General features: G+C 38.7%; 2 protein-coding genes across 2 annotated transcripts in view; both read right to left on the bottom strand.

Annotated features, from left to right (window-relative positions):
* Nucleotides 1-21,879, bottom strand: part of NCKAP5 (NCK associated protein 5) — a 1,132,898-nt gene that overhangs the window by 1,089,061 nt on the left and 21,958 nt on the right.
* Nucleotides 1,411-2,277, bottom strand: LOC122747643 (E3 ubiquitin-protein ligase TRIM39-like). Its single transcript, XM_043993563.1, has one exon. It carries the CDS (start codon nucleotides 2,275-2,277, stop codon nucleotides 1,411-1,413), a length of 867 nt encoding a protein of 288 aa, XP_043849498.1.

Genomic DNA, 21,879 nt, shown 5'->3' with positions numbered 1-21,879 from the left:
ATGCAAAGTACATGAGGATTAATGGGGAACAAACTTAAAGACCAATGGTACTGAGAACTTGTCACCAAGACATCTCACATCTGGAATTTCAGGACTAAAGTTCAGTTCAGAGCATGCTGTCAGTAATTGATGAGTAACTTTGCTACTCAAAGCTGGGATGGCTCTTTGCAGAGATAGCCGTAGAATTAAAAAGCATCTCAGAGGCAATTTAGTTCAGCCTATTTTCTTTTAAACAGGTGAGAAAACATTGTCCCTATTGTTCCATTGACATAGTTCCTACAGCTTTTAAAGTTGTTTTTTAGAGTTACTGTTAATTGTACAAATTGTTCCTCTGGTTCTACTCATGAGATTTTAATCATTTTATTAAAACTCTGCAAATTTGTTCATATTATAATATTGATGTTATGGTATAAATTGTTTTTCTCGAGATTTATAGATACACATAATTGTTTTCTGGTTCTGCTTACTTCACTGTATATTTGTTCATATATATTTCTCCATATGTTTTTTTACCTTTTATTATTATTATTTTGATAACATTTTTATTTAAAGTTTTGAGTTCCTGACAAAGAATTAGAAATCGAGGGGATGCCCATCAATTGGAGAGTGGCTAACAGCTGTGGTATGTTAATGCAATGGAATATTACCGTGCTGTAAGAAACTACAAGCAAGCAAGTTAAGTCATTCACAGTTCTTTATCAAACAATATTGCTGTCCCTGTGCACAACGTTCCCCTGGTTCTGCTCACTTAACTATATATCAGTACACACAAGTCTTTCCAGGCCTTTCTGAAATCATCCTGCTTGTCATTTCTCACAGCACAACAACATTCCATTACAATCACACACCACAACTTGTTCAGCCATTCCCCAACTGATGGGCATTCCCTCGACCTCCAATTCTTAGCCACCACAAAAAGGAAGAGCTGCTACAAATATGGGGGGGGGGCGGGCAATGAAGGTTAAGTGACCTGCCCAGGGTCACACAGCTAGTGCCAAGTGTTTGAGGCTGGATTTGAACTCAGGTCCTCCTGAATCCAGGGCTAGTGATTTATTCACTGCGCCACCTAGCTGCCACCTGCTATAAATATTTTTGTGCAAATAGTTCTCCTCTTTTGGGAGATATTTTTGGGATATAAGCCTAGAAGTGGTATTTCCATGTGTTTTTGAAATAAATTTCCTCAGTTTGTACATCAAAATGTGATTCCATCATATAGTTTATTAAGTCATAAGTAGATCATCAATATATATGCTGACCTCCCACTAGTATACAGTAGATTGCCTGAATATTTCAAAATAAGACAAATTTCTTCCTGCTCTCAAAGTGGGGTTAAACATAATACAAGGGGAAAAGATCTTATATTGGGGTCAAGGACTGAGTTCCTTTCTGGAAGAAATCTCTAAGCAAGTGTCATGATAATGGTTCTTCTTGCTCTGGGATATCTTCACCCTCATTTGATACTGGCTCAATAGTCAGAATATTTTTATTCTTGGAGAAAAGTCCAATGGAAAATATAGGCCAAAGAGGCTCTGAAAAGGAGCTGGTGAATGTATAGATCTGGCAGCTATTCTCCACATCATAAAACACTATGTCTCCTGCCTCATAATCCAAAAAGATCCCCACTTTGAGAAGCTTCCCTGTTAAGGCAATCCACGTTCTAGGCATGGTGCAGACAAAGTACTTATTTTGTCTTAGACTCAAAAGCCAATGTCCAATAGCAGAAGATGGTGAAACCTCTCCACCTCTACTTGCAGAGTTATTACAAAGACCAACATCCCAAGCACAACTCTTTCCCACTGTCACCTCCCAATAATGTCTCCCAGACATGAAGCTCTGAGTTGCTAGAACAGTACCACACACTTCAGGTGTCTCCCCAGTATGATGGGGATTGCTCCGAGAATTTCTTCCTCTCATTGTTTTCCTATCTGTGGACAAGCTGATTCCAGCATAGGCTGTTTCAGGATCCAGACTGATGTCCTCGTGGAATTTTCTCTTGATCACATCTCTGAACTTCCAGTTCCTCATCATGTGATGTTTGAGCAATCCAAAGTATTGTGCCACTGTCCCCAGATTTCGATTAGGCCGGAGATTCTTCGTACACTTCTTATTACACTTAGGGCATTGAAATCTGGACTTTTTGGTCTTTGTCATAAGTTCATGGATACATTTTGTGCAGAAACTGTGACCACACTCTATAGATACAGCAGATGTGATGAAATTTAGGCAGATGGAGCATTTCAGCTCTTCCAAAACATTTGAAACGAGATATGAGGCCATAACTTCTGGTGTCTCTGGTTTTAAGCCTTCCCCTTCATTTGGAGCTTTAGGTCAGTTACCAAGAAGACAGATTCTGCCCTGGTTTTTATAGAAGACCTGGAGTAAGCTCCTCCCTACTCAGCCCCATCTTAATTATCTGCTAACACACTCAAAAGAATAGATTGCACCTTTTCATCCTTCTTGATTACATCTCTAAGCTGCTTAGTGGGCTTCACAAGTTCCTTTGAGACTTTGAGACAATGAAACCTATTTCATACTAAGAATGGTGTTTGGCACTGAGTATGCTGAAGAGAAAAATCAAAGTCCTTTACCCCAGGGGAAGCTTACATTCCCCTGGGGACATATAAAATGGACAATAACAGGTATTTTTTTTTCAATCACATTTCAGGTGTGAACTCCTACCTGAGGCCTTATTATTGAAAGATTTGAAAAAATATTTATTAAGTACTTATTGAGTGCTAAGCACTGTGCTAAGTACAGGGTGGGGAACAATATGAAAGTGACCTAGTCCTTGATCTCACGGACTATTTCCTATGAGTGTGGGTTTCAAGTTTGAAGGTCACTGAGATCAAGGACTAAGTGGTCACTTTCATATTAGGCCCCTCCCCCACCCTATTGTAAGGGGCTAAAATTCTAGCTATACTGTCTAAAATATCTAATGAGTGGTCGCCAATAAAGTATAAGCTTTATCAAGAGTTTAGACTTTTAAGCATTTGTTAAGGAGAATAGGAATTTGGTGAAGAGAGAGAAAGAGGCCTAGATTCAGCTGTCTATCTCAGGGAGCCAATGTCTCCAGCCCCTCTCCCCGCCCTCCCTGCCCTAGGTCCTCCAGAAAGAGCCAGAGTTTTTCTGAACAGCTCATCCTTAGCTCAGTGCCAGTGGTTATCTTCTGTAGTAAATGGGGGTGGAGGGCATGTTCATTCAGCCAGCACCAATGGAGGGACATAGTAGACCCTGACTTCTCCCACTCACAAAGTTGCCTCAAAGTCTATTCTGTCACTTAAGCTCAGGTAAAGAATTATCAAACAGAAAAGGCACTCATGGTCTTGAGATCCTGACTCAAGATGACCTGAACAACTACCTGCTCTGTTAGCTACCTGTGAACAATTGCCATTTCTGCCAGGGTTGGGGAGGAATTCCCTAAATACTCCTTCCCTAATCATCACAGATAGTCTCTGGTATTCCACGCTACAGATTCAGGATAATGGAAGAAGAGGCACTGCTAAAAGGAAGAATCACTTCTTTTAAGGTTATTGAGTCAGCTCTTGTCAATTCAATGGTCAGTCTTCCCTGGTGAAGATGGGGGTGAAGGAGTGGAGTAAGAAAGGGAGAAAAAGGCAATTTATGGAACCCAAGTATAAATGTCTGGTTGTGCTTGTCTTTTGTTGTTGTTGTTGTTTGTTTTGTTTGTTTTTTTGCAGGGCAGTGACGGTTAAGTGACTTGCCCATGGTCACACAGCTAGTGTCAAGTGTTTGAGGCCGGCTTTGAACTCAGGTCCTCTTGAATCCAGGGCAGGTGCTTTATCCACTGCGCCACCTAGCTGCCCCTGTGTTTGTCTTTGATAAAAGGGCTTACAGGATAGATGCGTCATTAGAAGGAACCCAGTTCCAGACATGTTCAATGGGGTATACACTAGGCACAGATAAATTGGGAGGGGGGAGTTCTCTGATCGTGCCCATCAGATAGGTGGTATAGTGTCTAGAGCCCTTGGCCTGAAGTTAAGAATACATTAATTAAATCCAGTCTTAGACACTTATTAGCAGTGTAACCTTGGGTGGGTCACTCTAACCTCTGTTTGCCACAGTTTCCACAACTATAAAATGTAGATAATAATAGTACCTACCTCTCAGCATTGTAAGGATCAAATAAGATAATATTTGTAAAACTCTTAGCACGGTAGCACACACTAGCCACTTAATAAGTGTTGTTAGTATTATTACGTTTAATATGCACAAGACAAACAGGAAACAAATTCAGTCCTAGACACAAGGATAACCTTGGAAAGGCGAGAGGAAGTAAAACAGTCAGATCATTGTACCAAGGACTAAATAGGACCCTTTGCCAATTTGATACCGCCTTACCAGTCTAATACCAACAATCTCAGTCAAGAGTCATTATAGCTAGTATTTATAACACTTTAAGGTTTGCAAAGTGCTTTACAAATATCTCATTTGGCCCTCACAACTTTGGTGCTGTTATTTTTCCCATTTGATAGATCAAGAAATGGAGGATGACCAAGGTTATGGGATTTGTCTAGGTCTACATAGCTAATGTCTGAAAATAAATTTGAACTAAGGTCTTCCTGCCTCCAGGTCCAGGACTCTAATGGTACCACTTAGCTAGAGAAAAGAATTGAGGCTGAAGCCCTAAGGTTAAGTGGTATTCTATAATACTACTAGACACCATCACTTTTCTCTGTTCAGTGTTTGCCTTCTACTCTGTTTGGGGGTAGAGGGAGAAGAGTGGGGTAGAGCACAAAAAACCAATGAGCCAGAAGAAAAGCATCGAACCCCAGTGCTCTTTGCCACAGCATATTTTCATTCATTAGAATGAAATTAGAATTTCATTCATTAGAAGCTATATCATCCCTTTCGGCATTCAAAAAAAAATTAATCAGTCAATAATGAACAAGTATTTCTAAAGTGTCTACTTCGTGGCAGCCACTGTACTAGGTGCCTAGACTATGTCTACAAAGAATGAAACAATCCTTACTCACAATGTGCTTATATTCTAATGGGGGAAACAATAAAAGCATATGTAAATATATACAGTATAATGTTAAGTACATATATAAAATATATTTTTATACAAAATAGTAAAATGCAAAGTAGTTTGAGATGGAAGGCACTAGCACTGGGGGGGATCAGGAAAGGCTTCATGCGGAAGTTACCATATTTAATTATTGTTTAAGATGTGGTCGAGGGGGCAGCTAGGTGGTGCAGTGGATAAAGCACCAGCCCTGGATTCAGGAGGACCTGAGTTCAAATCTGGTCTCAGACACTTGACACTTACTAGCTGTGTGACTCTGGGCAAGTCACTTAACCCTCATTGCCCTACAAAAAAAAAATGTGGTCCAGGACTATGGGGCTGTGCATATACTATGACCCAACAATACCACTATCAGGTCTGTATCCCAAAAGGACACACATGTACAAAAATATTTCTAGCAGCTCTTTTTGTGGTGGCAAAGAATTGGAAATCAAGAGGATGTCCATCACTTTGGGAATGGCAGAACAAGTTGTAGAATATTAATATAATGGAATGCTATTGTGCTTTGAGAAAAGATGGGCAGGTGGATTTCAGAAAAACCTGGAAAGACTTAAGTGGACTGATGCTGAGTGAAGTGAACAGAACCAGGAGAACACTGAACACAGTAACAGCAGCATTGTGTGATGGTCAGCTGTGATAGATTCTTGGCAGCAATACAATGTTCCAAGACAATTCCAAAGGACTCATGTTGAAAAATGTTCTCCATATCCAGAAAAAGAATGATGGGATCTGAATGAAGATTAAACCATACTATTTTTGATTTTCATGGGTTTTTTTTCTTTTTTGAGGGTTTTCATTTTTTTCTGATTCTTCTTTCACAACCGGACTAATATGAAAATATGTTTAATGTGATTGTACATATATAACCTATATCAGGTTGCTTGACATCTTGGGGAATGGGGAGGGAAAAGAGGGAGGGAGGAAATTTGGGAACTCAAAATCTTATAAAAATGAATGTTGAAAGCTATCTTTACCAGTAACTGGAAAAAAATAAAATAACTGGAAAAAATAAGGATTTTTTAAAAGTGGCCCAGGAACCCCATACCCATAAGTATTTTCCTATTCCCCCAGCTGTAGTTCTTTAGCTCACACTCTAACTGGTTCTTTGGGGTTAAGATAGAGAAGGTTTCTGATACTATACAAAAACTTTCCCTATTCCAGGTATGGGAAAATGGTGTTATATCATTGAAACCTTGTTAGTTTATTAAATTAGTAACTAAGCAGGGCCCAGAAGGGACAGGAAAGAAAAAAAGGTAGATTCTGATATGGAAGATCATAGAAACATATAGTTAAAGCCAGAAGGGACCCTAGAGGTCATCTAATTTTACAGATAGGGAAACTGAGGCCAGGAGAGGAAAAGCCTTGCTAAGATTGTGGGAAATGGTAGAACCTGGTCCTCTCATGCCTAATCTGGAGTACTTTTCATTTTCATCCCTATGTGTAAGGATCCAGAAATGGGGTATTAAGAGCAAAGGCAGCACAGTAAAGGGGAAGAACTAGAACAAGGAGGAGTAGCACAAAAACCACAGTGCAGGGTAGGACATGGAAAAGAAAGGAGTGGTAAGAAAAAAAATCATGGTTTCATTGTACATTATAGACTGGCCCAGGAGATCTCATACCCAGTGGCTTTGACCTTCGGTACTCAGGTGGAACCTAGAAAGGTACTGAGATAGTTGTCAGACACTGGCATCATGAAGGGTCTTCGACTAATTTAGACAGATGAACAGATTCCCAAGACACCCTCCACAGTCAATCTGTCCCCTACCTCCCCCTGACCTCCGGTAAAATCCATTCTAATCCTATGGCTCCATGAGTGGGTTTGCATGTGGGGGAAATGTTAACAAAAGTTCTGAAGAGTGTGGAGAAGCCTTGTATGCTTTGGCATCTTCCCATGTGAGTAATAAGAATAGCAATTCTCACACAACACTTAGAATTGAGTCTACCAAGATTAAGAGCAGCTGCTCCAACTTAACAGGACTAAACGTTGGCAGCGCGAATTCACAGCAGCTTTATTTGAAAGGCAACATGGTTCTAACATGCAGCAGGGCAGATGGAGGTCTAGAAGAGGTGGAGCCCAAGCAGCTCAGCACTGCTCTGCCTTAGCAGCAGAATGAAGCCTACGTTTCACAGCGAACCAAGCTGGAGGGCTCAAATGCCATGCCAGGCCGGCAGCAGCACCCAAAGTCTTGGAGGTGGAGGGGAAGTTGATCCAAGGCTGCCAGAAAGCCGTCCCCACACCCAAATCTCCCCATCACCTCTCAAATCTTCTATTAGAGGGTTAGTCCTATGCATCTTATAGGCTCTGAGAGTCTCCATAAAAATACAAATAACCCCTAGGAGGGGGAATGCTTTAGGCTTTTATCAACACCTTAGATGTAATGAGTTTTGACAGATGTGGAGACCTAGATCTTACCAAAATGAGCTGGAGGATAGAGTCCTGGGAGAGGTGGAGAAAATGCTTCCCTGAGTATTGATTCTCTCTCTATTTATATATGTCTATATTGCCTCCACCCAATAAAACGTAAATGCCCTGAGAGCAGTGTTCTCCCTCCTCACCTCCACATCCTGGCTTCCTTCCAAGAGTAAGTTCAAATTCCACTTTTTTTTTTTTTTTTTTTGCAGGGCAATGAGCGTTAAGTGACTTGCCCAGGATCACACAGCTAATAAGTGTCAAATGTCTGAGGTCAAATTTGAACTCAGGTCTTCCTGAATTCAGGGCCGGTGCTTTATCCACTGCACCATCTAGCTGCCTCCCAAATTTCCCCTTCTGTTGGAGGCCTTTCTATCCCTCCTGGCCCCCACCACTGCTAGTGCATTCTCTCCGAGATTGTCTCCTGTTTGTGCTGTATATACCTTCTATGTTACAGCTGTTTGTCCCTCCTGTTAGGATTGGAGCTCCTTGAGAACAGGGACCCTGTTCTTGCCCCACCTCCCCTTTTTAATGCAGTGTCTGAGATTCTGTAGGTACTTGATAAATGCTTGCTGGTTGTCAGACTGCAAGTGGGATGGTGGTGGGTTGATCGTTGACTGACTAACTTTGTATTCCCAACATCTACATAGTACCTGGCACAGAGAAAGTACTGAATAATTACTTGTTGATTTGGACCCTTACCAAGCACAGAAAACTTAAAGACAAACTGAGCTGGGAATTAGTTAACATCAATTGGGGCATGGGGGGCTTCAAAATAAAGGCAAAGGAAATAAAGGATGGGTTTTCTTTCATAAATAGGGGCTGCAGGAACACAAAGGAGCCTCCTTTTGTGTCCTCAAGTTAAAATCAAAGTAATCAACAGACTGGCACCCCCTGAGCTCACCACTATCACAAAACAACACTAACTTTGTTTCCATGTAACACAAACACAGCACACTGTATTGTGTAGCCCAAACCCCATGGCTTGTGGTTCCCTTGGTAACAAAGCTTCCAGCATGGCTGCTGGTCACAGGGTCTAGTGGGGGATTACGTAACGGTCACAAAATTAATCTGATTTACTGCTTAAGACAGACCTCAAAAAACATTTCTGTCATTTTCATTTACTGTCCTTTGCTTCCTGCCTTCTAAATTAAACCTCTGTGCCCCACAGAGAAATAATAGGGTTGTGGGCCCAACCTCATGAAAATATATAACAGATTAGGGGGCAAAGATGAACAAGACCGCAAGTATGATCTACCCAAAGCCATAGATTGGGGTTTGTTTCTAGAATACTGAATTTAGAAGATACTAATGATAGTTGTCCTTCAGTAATCTGAAAAGCCTATTTAATTAAACAACGAAGCCATGCTGTCCTAGGCTGGGGCTAGCTCCTTCCCATCCTTTCTTATCCCCCTAACAGTAGTGGTACAAAAGTCACAACTCCTCTACCTCAAGATCCTCCTACCTCATTCAGCCCTACCTCTACTGTCCAAATATCTAAGCTCTACAACAAAGAAAAAAAAGCATAGGATCTCTTTCTCTGACTTCAATACTCCACCATGTGAGTCACCACACTCTCTACCCCACCCCTTCAACTGAAGGCACATTCCTAATGCTTACCCTTAGGGTACATTGTGGTACTTGTCCTAAAATTATAGCTACAGCTTTGTGTTTAGCCAATTAGACATAACCAATTTTGAAAGTCCAAATCACTATTAAACAACTAAATGCTCTTTCACTTCCTCAGTAGGAATAATAATCCTTTATAGTTTACAAAAGTATCATCCTCCTGACATTTCTGTATTGCAGATTATGCTAGTGTGATCATCCCAGACTGAGGAAATAGAGGTTTAGAAAAATGAAGTGACTTCGTTAAAGTCACATAGCCAGTAAGTGCTGGGCCCAGGAGTCACCTCCAATTCTATGGACTCCAGTTTATGTTCTTCTTACATCAAAATCTCCATTTAAGGTGAGGGCTCTGCACAGATATCTCCTCATTCCTCACCTTCCTGCACCACTCTGAGATTTCTCTGTCTCCTCTACCACTCTCCTTTCAACACCCAGCTCCATTTATACCCTACTCCCTTCAGCTTTCTTTTCGGTGTTGTCTTCCTCCATTAGACTGTAAGTTCCTGGAGGGCAAAGACTATCTGCATGATTCCATTCATGTTAGTCACATTAGTCACTGCAACCCATCACCACCACCACCCCCAACCAAGTGTCCTCTGCTATGTACACACACCATGATCTTTGTTTTTGCCCTAGGTAAAAGAATTCTTAGTTATACTTCTTAAAGTGATTAAGATAAGGGCCCAATATACTTTTTTTGTAGCATGGCAATAAATATACTCTTCATGTAAAAAAAAAAACCAACAAGTAGATGACTACAGGGCATCACAGACTCTAGAAAGTATTTAGAAGTGAAATTTGGCACTGTTGGTAGAAAACCCCCAATAGTACTGAATCAAATTTCAACTATTCAGGGGGATTCCATCTGCCTCCCTAGGGAATAGCAAAGCAAAATCAACACCAATGTTGGGCCATAATGATAAACAAGGGAAAGAACCAAAAATTCCACTAGGAGACAGACACAACACAGAGGAACACCTCGACAAGCATTTGGAAACTGAAAACCAAGGCAATATAAATCTAGCTGTATACAAACTGTGGGTTGACTTTTATTCCTGCTGCCTACTCAAGTGAATTTAGCTCAATCATTCATTTCACTTAGACCAATTCATATCAACTGGATATTCCCTGAATACATATAGTAGCAACTGATGCTAGGAGAAAGGGACCCAGGAGCACGTTGGGTGGCACAGAAGCCAGATGAGAGATTAGGAAAGTGACAGCACAGTGGTGTTGTATTATATTCATCCATCACAGTGTATTTAGCCATTCCCCAATTGATAGGCATCCCCTTAGTTACCAATTCTTTGCCTCCACAAAAAGATATGCGGTATTTTGTGCCTATAAGACCTTTTGCTATTTTTGTGATCTCTTTGAAATATAAGCCATGCAGAAGTATGTGAATGTAATGGAATATTAGTATGCTATAAGAAATGAAGGGAAAGACAACTCCAAAGAATCATGGATAGACCTTTATGAACTGATACAGTGAGGTGAGCAGAACCAAAACAATAATTTATAATAAAGCATCAAAATTATAAAAAACATTTTAAAAGATTTGGATGAACTACTGAATAATAAAATGTTCAGAACCAAGAGAACAGTTTCTATAGTAACAACACTGTAAGCATTCATTTCAAAAACCATAAGAATTCTGATCAATGCAATAGTTATTCCTGATTCCAAAAGACTAATGATAAAACATGCTGTCCATCTCTTGATGGACTCAGGATGCAGAATGAAAAGTATTTTTTTTAGATATAACCAATATCCAATATAGCCAATAAGGGAATTTGGTTTTCTCAATTATGTATATTTGTTAAAAGGATTTTGTTCTTTCCCCCAATGGGATGTTTAGGAGGAGGTAGAAAAAAACAGATCTCTGTTAAAGCAAGAATTCTGAGTTATGTTTATCAGGTTCAAATGCCAAAAACATTACATTACATGGCTCTAGCTTTTTTCTCCCTAATCATCGTCAGAGAGACAGCAGGGTAAGGTGAAATGATGGCCTGATCTGGAGTCAAAGACCTAGTTCAAAACCACCGACTGCTACTTAATATCTAGAAAAGCTTGGACAATTCTTGCAAACTTTTTAGGCCAGTTTCCTTATGTGGAAAATGAGGGGGTTGGATTAGATGACCTCTAAGATCCCTTTTGGGTCTAAATCTACCACGAATATGCTTAGAGAAGGGGAAGGTTAAGGTAAGATATAACCTTTATTTTGAAGTTGGACTGAGACAAGCATGGGATCAGTCTTGTTGGTGGATATTTTAAACAAATGGAAACACAGAGAAATAGATCAATTAAAGTTCTCAATATTAAAGTTCTATCTACATATACTCAGAAAAATACACATAGTCATACTTATATGCATATATATATACCTATTTGAGAATACGCATGCATATATATATACCTCTTTGAGGTATACAATTTATATTTTTATTTATGTATATGTGCTTATATATTTATGTGATTTTAATTTAACCTGAAGAAAAAGGACTATAAGGATATGGAACATTCAAATTAGAGACCATAGAGATCACCTAGTCTGACCCCCTTCATTTTATTTAACTATTTATTTGTTTGTTTGTTTGTTTGTTTGTTGATTGATTGATTGATTGATTTTGCAGGGCAATGGGGGTTAAGTGATTTGCCCAGGGTCACACAGCTAGTAAGTGTCAAGTGTCTGAGGCCGGCTTTGAACTCAGGAACTTCTGAATCCAGGGCCTGTGCTTTATCTACTGCACCACCTAGCTGCCCCCGACCCCCTTCATTTTAAAGACAAGGAAATGAGACCTGGGGAGGTGGACATCCTAGGACCCTAAGGCTTACCCAAGGTCACATAGCCACTTAGCTAGAGAACTACTCAAGTCCAAGCCTCTTCTTCATGCCATGGTGAGGTCACTGCTGCTACCTTCAATATTTCAGTGTGTTCATTGTCTTGAACAGAGTGTAAGTCAGTGCCATTTCACCTTCCACTTGCCACATGATGTGCTTCCATTGTGACACATCCAGTAGGGATTGCAGGGAAGCGACCTTGCCAATTCCATCAAGCCAGGTGAGACAAACATTTAATCCAGTTTGAAGATCTGACATGGAGATGTGAACTGTGGCTCACACACCTTTTGAACTTGCTTTGGCAGCTTCTGTTTGGAATCAGTATAAATGCCAAAAAGGTGAGTGATTAGTATCAGCAAAGCCCGACTCTTACACTCACAGGCTTGCAAAATTATTCTGGTCTAGACAATAATTAAAGTCAGAAAGTTGACTTAATTAAAGAACATCTTTCCCTAACCCTGAGGGCAATTCCTGAGTGTTCACTAAGAGTATTATTTATGAAGACAGCTCTGGTGATGCTCAATTCAATGAAGGGATATCCTCTTAGGCAAAATCTTCCCTTCTGATCTCTTACAGTATGATGAGCTATCAGAGATAAGGTGGTGGAAAGGTTTGGGCTGGCAAGAGGGGGATATAAGCTGCACATTATCCCAAATGTTTCAAGGACAAGGTCAAAGATTCTAGTTTTATTATGAAGTCATCAAGCAAACAGAAATGGAATCTGATTCATCTTCAGATCAGATGAGACACATGACCCCTAGGGCCATGTCTATAGCTTACTCTGTTCAAGCCTTTAGTTTGAGTTCCTTCTGTGCTTATATACACTGGAACTTAGTTAACATTCTGTGTTGAGGGCCCATGATATGGAACTCTCATATAGGTTATACTGCCTTATAAGCAGACCTTTGTGATACATGAGTAACAATATAGATGGGGAAGAAGAAAGTACCACCTTGTATCTAGTTGGCCTCTCTAAATCGTACAAATGACAAGGCTCTTAACTTACATTAGTAATATGTCTGTATATGTGAGTTGCTTTTAAATCCTACTTGCAACTCTTCATGATACATATGTTCCCACACAAGACTGAAACCTCCACAAGCACAGATATGTGTTCTTCATTTTTTTTATATTCCATAAAAACCCAGTGCGGTGTTCTGAACACCAAAAACAAAACCAAGCAAAACAACAACAACAACAATAATTCTGTGGTGGAGAATACAAATTGATATGCAAAAGATCTAAGGGAGGCCTTTGATGTCTCAGTGCATCCCTCTAACACAACTTAGCATGAAAAATCTTTAATTGCACAATAAAATCGTATTTTAAATGACATAATCCTTTTCATACTCTTACTACTTTCAAACTCTAAATATCCAGTTCTTTGTGCTTATCTTTCTTACACTGTCACTGTGCCGCTCTTTCTCCTTGTGGAAAGTCTTAGTGTCTCAAAATTCTTCCTGTTGTCCCACATTTTATAGATCTCATTATCACTGGCCCCCAAATAATATCGCTGTTTTGTGGAGGGCTTACTCAAACCCACTAGCTGGATGCCAGCATGTACCCCTTTGCTTCCAAATGCAACTTTATCCTTGCTCTACCTGGACTTCCAGAAATTAAGGCCAAACTAGAGGTGACCCTCAATCCCCAAGGATCTACACCCACATAATCACATTACTCTCAAACCACATACTCTTTCTAAGATGACCAATATTCAATCTGAAAACAATGTTAACTTTCCTCTCATACTACATCTTCTAAATTCTATGCTCTTTACTTCTCAATACTATCACAAATACTCAGAGACTCTTTTTCTTCCATATATATTCCACCAATTACCAGAATGGGCAACTAAGTGGCACAGTGTATAGGACACAAGGCCAGGAGTCAGAAAGACTCTTCTTCATGTGCTTAAATCTGGCCTCAAACACTTACTAGGTGTTGACCCTGGGAAAGTCACTTAACCCTGTTTATCTCAGTTCCTCATCTGTAAAATGAGGTGGAGACAGATATGGCAAACCACTCCAGTATCTGTGCCAAGAAATTTCAAATGGGATCATGAAGAGTTGGACAAGATTGAAACAATTAACAATAAAAACTACCAGAATCCAGAAAATAACCTGACCATACTTTATGGTCTTAGTGAGGTAGGGTGGGCACATAGCACCCTTCAATTTTTCATCTGGAAGGGACCTTATATATCTACCGCCATCATTTTAGAAATCAAGTAACTAAGAACCAAAGACAAATGCCCAAAAGTCAGAATCAGAAGAAGTAGTACAGAAGTTTCCCATTTCTAGTCCCAAGCTTTCTACTATTTACTTTAACATTTAAGGATTTTGTGCTTTCAACAGCATGGATCCTCCCTCTACTAACTCAGATGACAACTCTTCCTTACCTAATAGTCTTTGTGAGTTAACTGTGGCTAAAAAAAAAAATCATCACCCTGAGGCCAACTGATAATGTTTCTCTAACTTTAGCTGGGTGGTCCTCAGATGGCATGCATAAAGTCCATTACTGGACCCATACACATATCTGTTCCAGCTTGGTAGGATATGTAAGACTGCATTTTAATGATTTAGCTTTCAAAGACCCAAGTACATTTCCACTCTACAATGAGTCACTGGCATACTAAAGCCATATGCAAAAGACCTACAAAAAAATTGTATTAGCCATTACCAGTATAGCCAACATGTACAGGTTATCAGCAAATATGTTTGATTAGGAGTGTTATTTAATTCTTTCTTTTTTAGGTAAATGGGAACTTAACATGTCTTCTTTATATATATATATATACATATATACATATATATATATATATACTAGCTAAAAGAAAGAAGACATTAAGAGATAGATGAGTAGTCATTAAATAACCATTTAATTAACAGACATTTATTTATTGCCCCCAATGTGTAAGTAAAACCCTATACTGGCAGTGTTCTGACACTAGAGGACACAAGGCTGAAGGTTGGTTCTCAACCCAGATCCTTCTGACTCTTAAATCCAATACTCAGCATTGTGTCCTAGACAGAGCATGTACTCAAGGAAGATTTTCTTGATTATGAAAAAGAAGAAGAGGTTTACCATTTTCCCTTGGGATCATTCCCATCTTTTTAAACTGTACTTAAAGGACTAAATGAATGTGCTCCAAAAGACCCTTCCTCATCAGCCAATCATAGCAATGGAAATTTCTACCATTAAATTCACTACAGAAGCTTTTAACTGGAAATCAGCTTCTAGATCAAATTAACTGGGTATGTAAGGTAAGTTTTTTTGTTAAAAACCACTACTTCCATAAGATCTTCTTTGATCCTCTCAACTTGGAAGTTATCTCTCTTGCCTCAAAGTTCTCACAGCATTCTGCTTGCATATTTCCCCAATACATAACTCATATTTGCTTCATTCTACTTTATCATAATTATTTGTTTATAAGTATTTTTTTCTGACCCAATTAGATAAGTTCTTTGATAGCCAGGTCTATGCTATACTAGTATTTATCTCCCCAGGAACCTGCATAAAGAAGGCATTTAAGAAATAAGTGTCCAGATATCAAGCTCTATTATAAAGCAGTAATTATCAAAAACAATCTGGTACTGGCTAAGAAACAGAGTGGTGAATCAGTGAAATAGAATAGGTATAAACTATATTATACTAAATGATTACATTAATCTAGTATATGATAAACCCAAAGATACAAGATTTTGGAACAAAAACTCATTATTTGATAAAAACTTCTGGGAAAACTGGAAAACAGTATGGCAGAAACGAGGGATAGACCAAGATCTCACACTGTATACTAAAATAAGGTCAAATGGGTATATGATTTATACAAATTAAGAGAGCATGGAATAGTTTATCTATCAGATTCAAGGATGTAGGAAGAATTTAGGACCAAAGAAGATATAGAAAGAATTACAAAATGTAAAATAAATAATTTTGATCATATAAAATTTAAAAGTTTTTACACAAACAAAACCAATGCAAACAAAAGTATAAGGAAAAGCAGAAAACTGGGAAATAATTTTTACAACAAGTATCATTTCTCAAATATAGAGAACCAAGTCAAATTTATAAAAATGTAATTCATTCCCCAACTGATAAATGATTAAAGGATATGAATAGACAGTTTTCAGACAAAGAAATCAAAGCTATCCATAGTTTTATGAAAAAAATGCTCTAAATCACTACTGATCAGAGAAATTTAAATTAAAACAACTCTGAGGTACCACCTCACACCTATCTGAGGGGAAAATGTAACAAAAAAAGAAAACATTGACTGTTGGAGGGGATGTGGGAAAACTGGGACACTAATCTATTGCTGATGAAGTTGTGAACTGATTCAGCCATTATGGAGAGCAATTTGGAACTATCCCTAAAGGACTATGTTTATATCCCAAAGACATCCCCCCGCCCAAATAAAAACACCTATTTGTACAAAAATATTTCTAGCAGTTCTTTTTGTGGTAGCTAAGTATCAGAAATCAAAGGAATGTCCATCAATGGCTAACCAAACTGTGGTATGTGATAGTTGTTTTTGTTTTGTTTTGTTTTGTTTTGCGGGGCAATGAGGATTAAGTGACTTGCCCAGGGTCACACAGCTAGTGTTTGAGGTCAGATTTGAACTCAGGTACTCCTGAATCCAGGGCTGGTGCTTTATCCACTGCGCCACCTAGCTGCCCCCTGTGGTATATGATAGTAATGGAGTATTATTGTGCTTTAAGAAATGACAAGCAGAATGATTTCAGAAAGGCCTGGAAAGACATGTATGAATTAATAACTTGAACTTCTCTGGCTCTCAGTTTTCATATTTATAAAATGAAAAGTTGGACTGGATAATTTCTAAGGCCCTTAGAAAGCTCTAATACTCTGTATTTTCATAAGAGTATTCTCAAGAAACATCCTTGTTACCTGAGCTAAAGTATCATAATATCTGGGAAAGAAACTCCATATGTAGCAAGTTAGTTTGTGTTACTGAGCTATTAGTACTCACTTTCACTTAGAAGAAAGCAGTACCACCCTGAATAGCCTGGATCTAGAAACCAGGTTCAAATTCTACCTCAGCTACAACTTCTGTGACCTCAAACAATTCACTTAGTCTAGCACTTAGCACAGCATCTGACAATTAATAGGCACTAAATAAATGTTTATTGAATATTGATTGATTGATTGATTAACCTCCCTGAGTCTCAGTTTCTTCATCTGTAAAACAAGGGGTTTCATCTGCATGACTTCAGAGGTCCCTTCTAGCTCTGGGCCTATGAGCCCATGCTCCCATAAACTTTGCTGTAGAAAAAATAAAGACAGATAATGGCAAGGGCTGACTCATATTGGCCACTAGAGTTGAAAGACATTGTGAGGGAAATAGGCATTTTGGAAATAAGGAAGATAACCTTAGAGGAATAGATTCCAAAAAGCGACTTGGAAAGCTCATGAAGAAGAATTCAATCTACATCACCCTTTTTTCCAGGAGCAGGTTTTCTTATTAAAGACTTTCTTTAACCATCTAATTCAAAATTAATGAACCCAGGTAGCACATATTGTCTAATTCTCATCTCATATATATACTTTCTCTTCCTTTATAGGGTCAGTCACCTATTCTGCAGGCTCAATCTTCTACTCATAATAGAACCAATGAAGCCCACATAGGGCATAAATATCAGGCCATTTCTGGATTAAGATGACTCCTGGATGCAAGCCCCTGTGGTAGAATATATTAATCACACTGTTTTTGTCATCAAATTACACAGAGATGACAGGTGAGCACAGCTGAACAAGTTTCAGATAAGAACTTAATGCAACTGAATACAAGCTCATTTTATGTTGTATAGCCTCATGTATCAACTCAGACTAATGTTGTTTCAATGATCAAATCAATGGGTATGCCCTAAGGCACCTTTTCCAACCATACGGACATGATAATCTGCCATAATTAAAATGCACATGAAAGCATCATTAGCAAAAACATAAATACATAGGTGCTGGAACTCACAAGGCTGATGAGGAATGACTAACTAATTATTTGGAAGCACTCTGAAAATATAAAGGGCTATAGAAATGCTAAATAGCATCATAACCCTGGAAGGGCAATTAGAGTGTTTAGAATTAGAAGCCAATTTGTTGGGTTTTTTTCCCCTTCAAACACAGGTTATTACATAAAAATAAACATAATAGGGAGAATTGTGTTTAGTATCAAATCTAATTAAGTTTTTTTTTTCAATTATCAAGCTAATTTTATTAAACATTTTCAACTCTTATTGCCTATGGTCATCAGTGTATTGGTTTCATTAAATGCACCACCATGTAGAAGAAATCTTAACATTCTGTAGGCCAGGAAAGAAGCATTTATTAACTACTTACAATGTGTCAGACACCCATACCAAACTCTGGAGAAATAGAAGCAAAAAGGTGGGCCCTGACCTTGAGAAATTTCCATTTGAATGAGGGAAGACAATAGACAAAAGAAGGCTGAAAGGGAGGAAAAGGAGGAGAAAGAAGGCATCCACCAGATAGTATGGTTTTGAAGTCCAGAAAGTCTAGAGCAGAGCCAAGAGGTGAATGAAGGTTGGACAGCACGGAACCCTCAACAAAATGGAGGTCCCAGGAAAAACTCAAGAATCCAAGAAGGAGGGTGAGCAATATTCTAGGATAAAAGAGCAGCAAGAATGGTTGGATGCTGTGAGGTGAGGTCACAGACACGAAAGGCAAGTTCCTGGATGAGATAGCAGGTAAGGCATGGTATGAAAGTCAGACGAGGCAGTCAGGAGGGTAATGTATGTAAGCTTCTGTCTGTAAGTTTTTTGAAAATGTACATGATGCATTTCATAGTTTTTTTATTTAATCTATACATTTCAAAACCTGAAATTTACTGGAACTTTATAGTTTCTTAAGTTTTATGTGTTCGTGCCTTATCTCCTCAAGTAGAATCTAAGTTCCTTGGGAGGTATTGGCCAGATTTTATGCTTCTGAGCTCCATCATATGTCATTTATGGTACTTTGCAATGCAGATGTTTAATATATATACTTACTGATTCAGCTTTGGTCTAAAAAGCAATAAATCTAATAATATTATCTTTGAAGTTTTACCTTTTAGGTCATCCTAATTGATCTTTCTTTTCCTTTTTCAGCAAAAATAAAACTAGCCTTTTCCATGGTACATGAAACAGACCCTCTCCAATATTCTCTAGCTCAATCCCTCACCAAGTTCAGGGTTCATTTTTTCCTTCACTCCTGCCTCAGCTCCTCTTCCCAATCCAGGTGTTCTCTTTTCCCATGGAGTCTACAAAGGTTTTTCAGAACTATGCCAGTCAAATATCTTGCCATCTGCCAAGGCCTTGTCATCACAGCTTTCTAAATATAAATGTCATTCAGTCAGGATCATCACTAGGATCTACCTCTGTGCACCCTCCATGTCCTGCTACATAGACTGAGGGACACTGACCTCTAACTTACCCTAGAACCTAATCTTCTCAAGTACTTACCACTCAAGTTTGTCATACTGCAAATAGAGTCAATTCCAGGATTCCACACCCAAGTCAAAAATGCTAAAATATACCCCCCAATTGCATGTAATTATTTCCCCAAATAAACATACCCCTAATCATCCTCTCACTCTGACTCAACAAAACTAAACACTGAGCACAACACTAACAAACCTTCGACTTCCATATAAATGACATCACTAGTTAATCCCTCCCTCTTTCCACATATTCAACTTAAAGACTAGCTCTCTGCCATATACTCTCTACTTCACTATGTCTACCACAGGGTGACTTCCAAACATGCCTGTGATTATCAGCATCAAGAACCTGTCCTAATGCTTCTTTATAAAAGCTAATTCACATTTTTAGTCAGTTGCACAAATGCTGTGGCTTCTCTACACAGTTGTCTGCACCGTCCCAATAGAACAATAAGATATGTCTATGGGCACTGTTTTTGTGTGCCCAGATGGAGACGGCTGGCATCTAAAGAACCCTTGGTATGCTCATATCCCTTCCAACTCTCACATTCTTTGGTTATGTGTGTGTGTTGCCTGGACAGCGCACAGAGAAGCTATAATAAGAAACCAGGGCTGACTAGAACACTAGGGCTAAATTTTAGTCTGCAACATCAGTTCCCATTCTTAGAAAACTCATTTCTAGGGATAATGATATCTAGCACTGAAGTTTTTTGTTTGTTTGTTTGTTTTTTAGTGAGGCAATTGGGGTTAAGTGACTTGCCCAGGGTCACACGGCTAGCGTTAAGTGTCTGAGGCCGGATTTGAACTCAGGTACTCCTGACTCCAGGGCTGGTGGTCTATCCACTGCGCCACCTAGCTGCCCCCTAACAATGAAGTTCTTAATGGGATTTCTGAACTTTAAAAAAATATTTTGATAACTATTTTAATATAATTTTCCTTTGTAATATTATGTATTTTAGTTCATGAATTTGAAAGTATTATTCAGAGAAAGGGTCCATCAGCATTGCCAGATTGTCAAAAGAGTCTATGACACACATAAAAAAAGAGTTTTATAGCTATATTCCAAAAACTTTTTTCTTTTTTTTTTTCTTTTTTTTTGGCGGGGGGTGGGGTGGGGAATGAGGGTTAAGTGACTTCCCAGCTAGTAAATGTCAAGTATCTGAGGTCGGATTTGAACTCAGATACTCCTGAATCCAGGACCGGTGCTTTATCCACTACATCACCTAGCTGTCCCTCTTAACTTTTTTTTTTAACTCTACCAAATGAAATGCTTTTTTAAAAAGATCATCTTGTGCCTTCCTTACCCCCATATATTATACTATCCATTGACATTGATCTCCTTGTTGTTCTTCAAACAAGAGACTCCACTCCCCAACTCTGGACTTTTTTTCTGGCTGTCCCCAATGCCTGGGTTCTCTCCCACCTCATCTCAGTCTCAGCCTCCTTATCTTCCTTCAAATCCAAGCTAAAAGCACATTTTCTGGAAGAAACTTTTCCTGATCCATCTTAAATTTAATGCTTTCCTTCTGTTGATCATCTTCAATTTATCATGTATATATGTATGTATATATATACATACATACATACATATATATAATATATAATATATATATATAATGTTTGTACAGTGGTTCGCATATTTTCTCCCCCATTAGACTGTGAACCTTGAGAACAGGAACTGTTTTGTTTTTCTTTATATCCCGAACTCTTAGCATGCCTGGTTATAGAAGGTGCTTAATAATAAATGCTTATGGAATGACTAAATAAATTAGTCAACCAACATTAAATACAACAAGATCTTGTATTTTCTGTACCTTTCAGTCATTTGTGCAATAACAATAGAGTCTACTAAATGCAATCACTTGTGAAAATCTGCCTGTTCTATTGTCACACTTTGAGCTGGGATACCAATGATATATATACACATGGATTATTCTCATTAAAATTTTGTAGAACTGGCTCATCAGAATTGGCTCAAAGGCCTTAATCTCATCATAGTTGGCTCAAGGAGGGAATAACATACACACTCAATTTGGTGGAGCAATCTATTTGACTGCAGGAAAGTAGATGGAAAAGGGGATAAAGAGGGAGAAGTGAAAGAAGGGAAGGCAGATTAGGGGAGGGGTAAGTCAGAAGCGAATCCCTTTTGAGGAGGGATAGGGTGAAAGATGATAGATAATAGAGTAAATATCATGGGGAAGGGAATAGGATGGAGGGCAACAAGTTAACAATAGTAACTGAAAAAGAGAAAAGGAAAAAAACCTACACAAATATTTATAGCAACTCTTTGTGGTGGCTAAGAATTGGAAATTGAAGGAATTCCCATCAAATGGGAAGGACTAAACAAGATGTGCTATATGATTATAATGGGATATTATTGTGCCATAAGAAATGACAATCAGGATGATTTCAGAAAAAACTGGAAAGACTTACATGAAAATTTTGTAGAGATGGGAAAGTATGCATATGAGTTAGTAGGTTTTGATGTTTTCTTGA

The sequence above is a fragment of the Dromiciops gliroides genome, chromosome 3 (genome assembly GCF_019393635.1).
Source record: "Dromiciops gliroides isolate mDroGli1 chromosome 3, mDroGli1.pri, whole genome shotgun sequence".
Lineage (NCBI taxonomy): Eukaryota > Metazoa > Chordata > Mammalia > Microbiotheria > Microbiotheriidae > Dromiciops > Dromiciops gliroides.
This window is presented reverse-complemented; position numbering and strand designations above follow the sequence as displayed.

Coding starts and splice junctions, on each gene's coding strand:
- LOC122747643 (XM_043993563.1), bottom strand. CDS start 2,277: ATGGCCTCATATCTCGTTTCAAATGTTTTGGAAGAGCTGAAATGCTCC.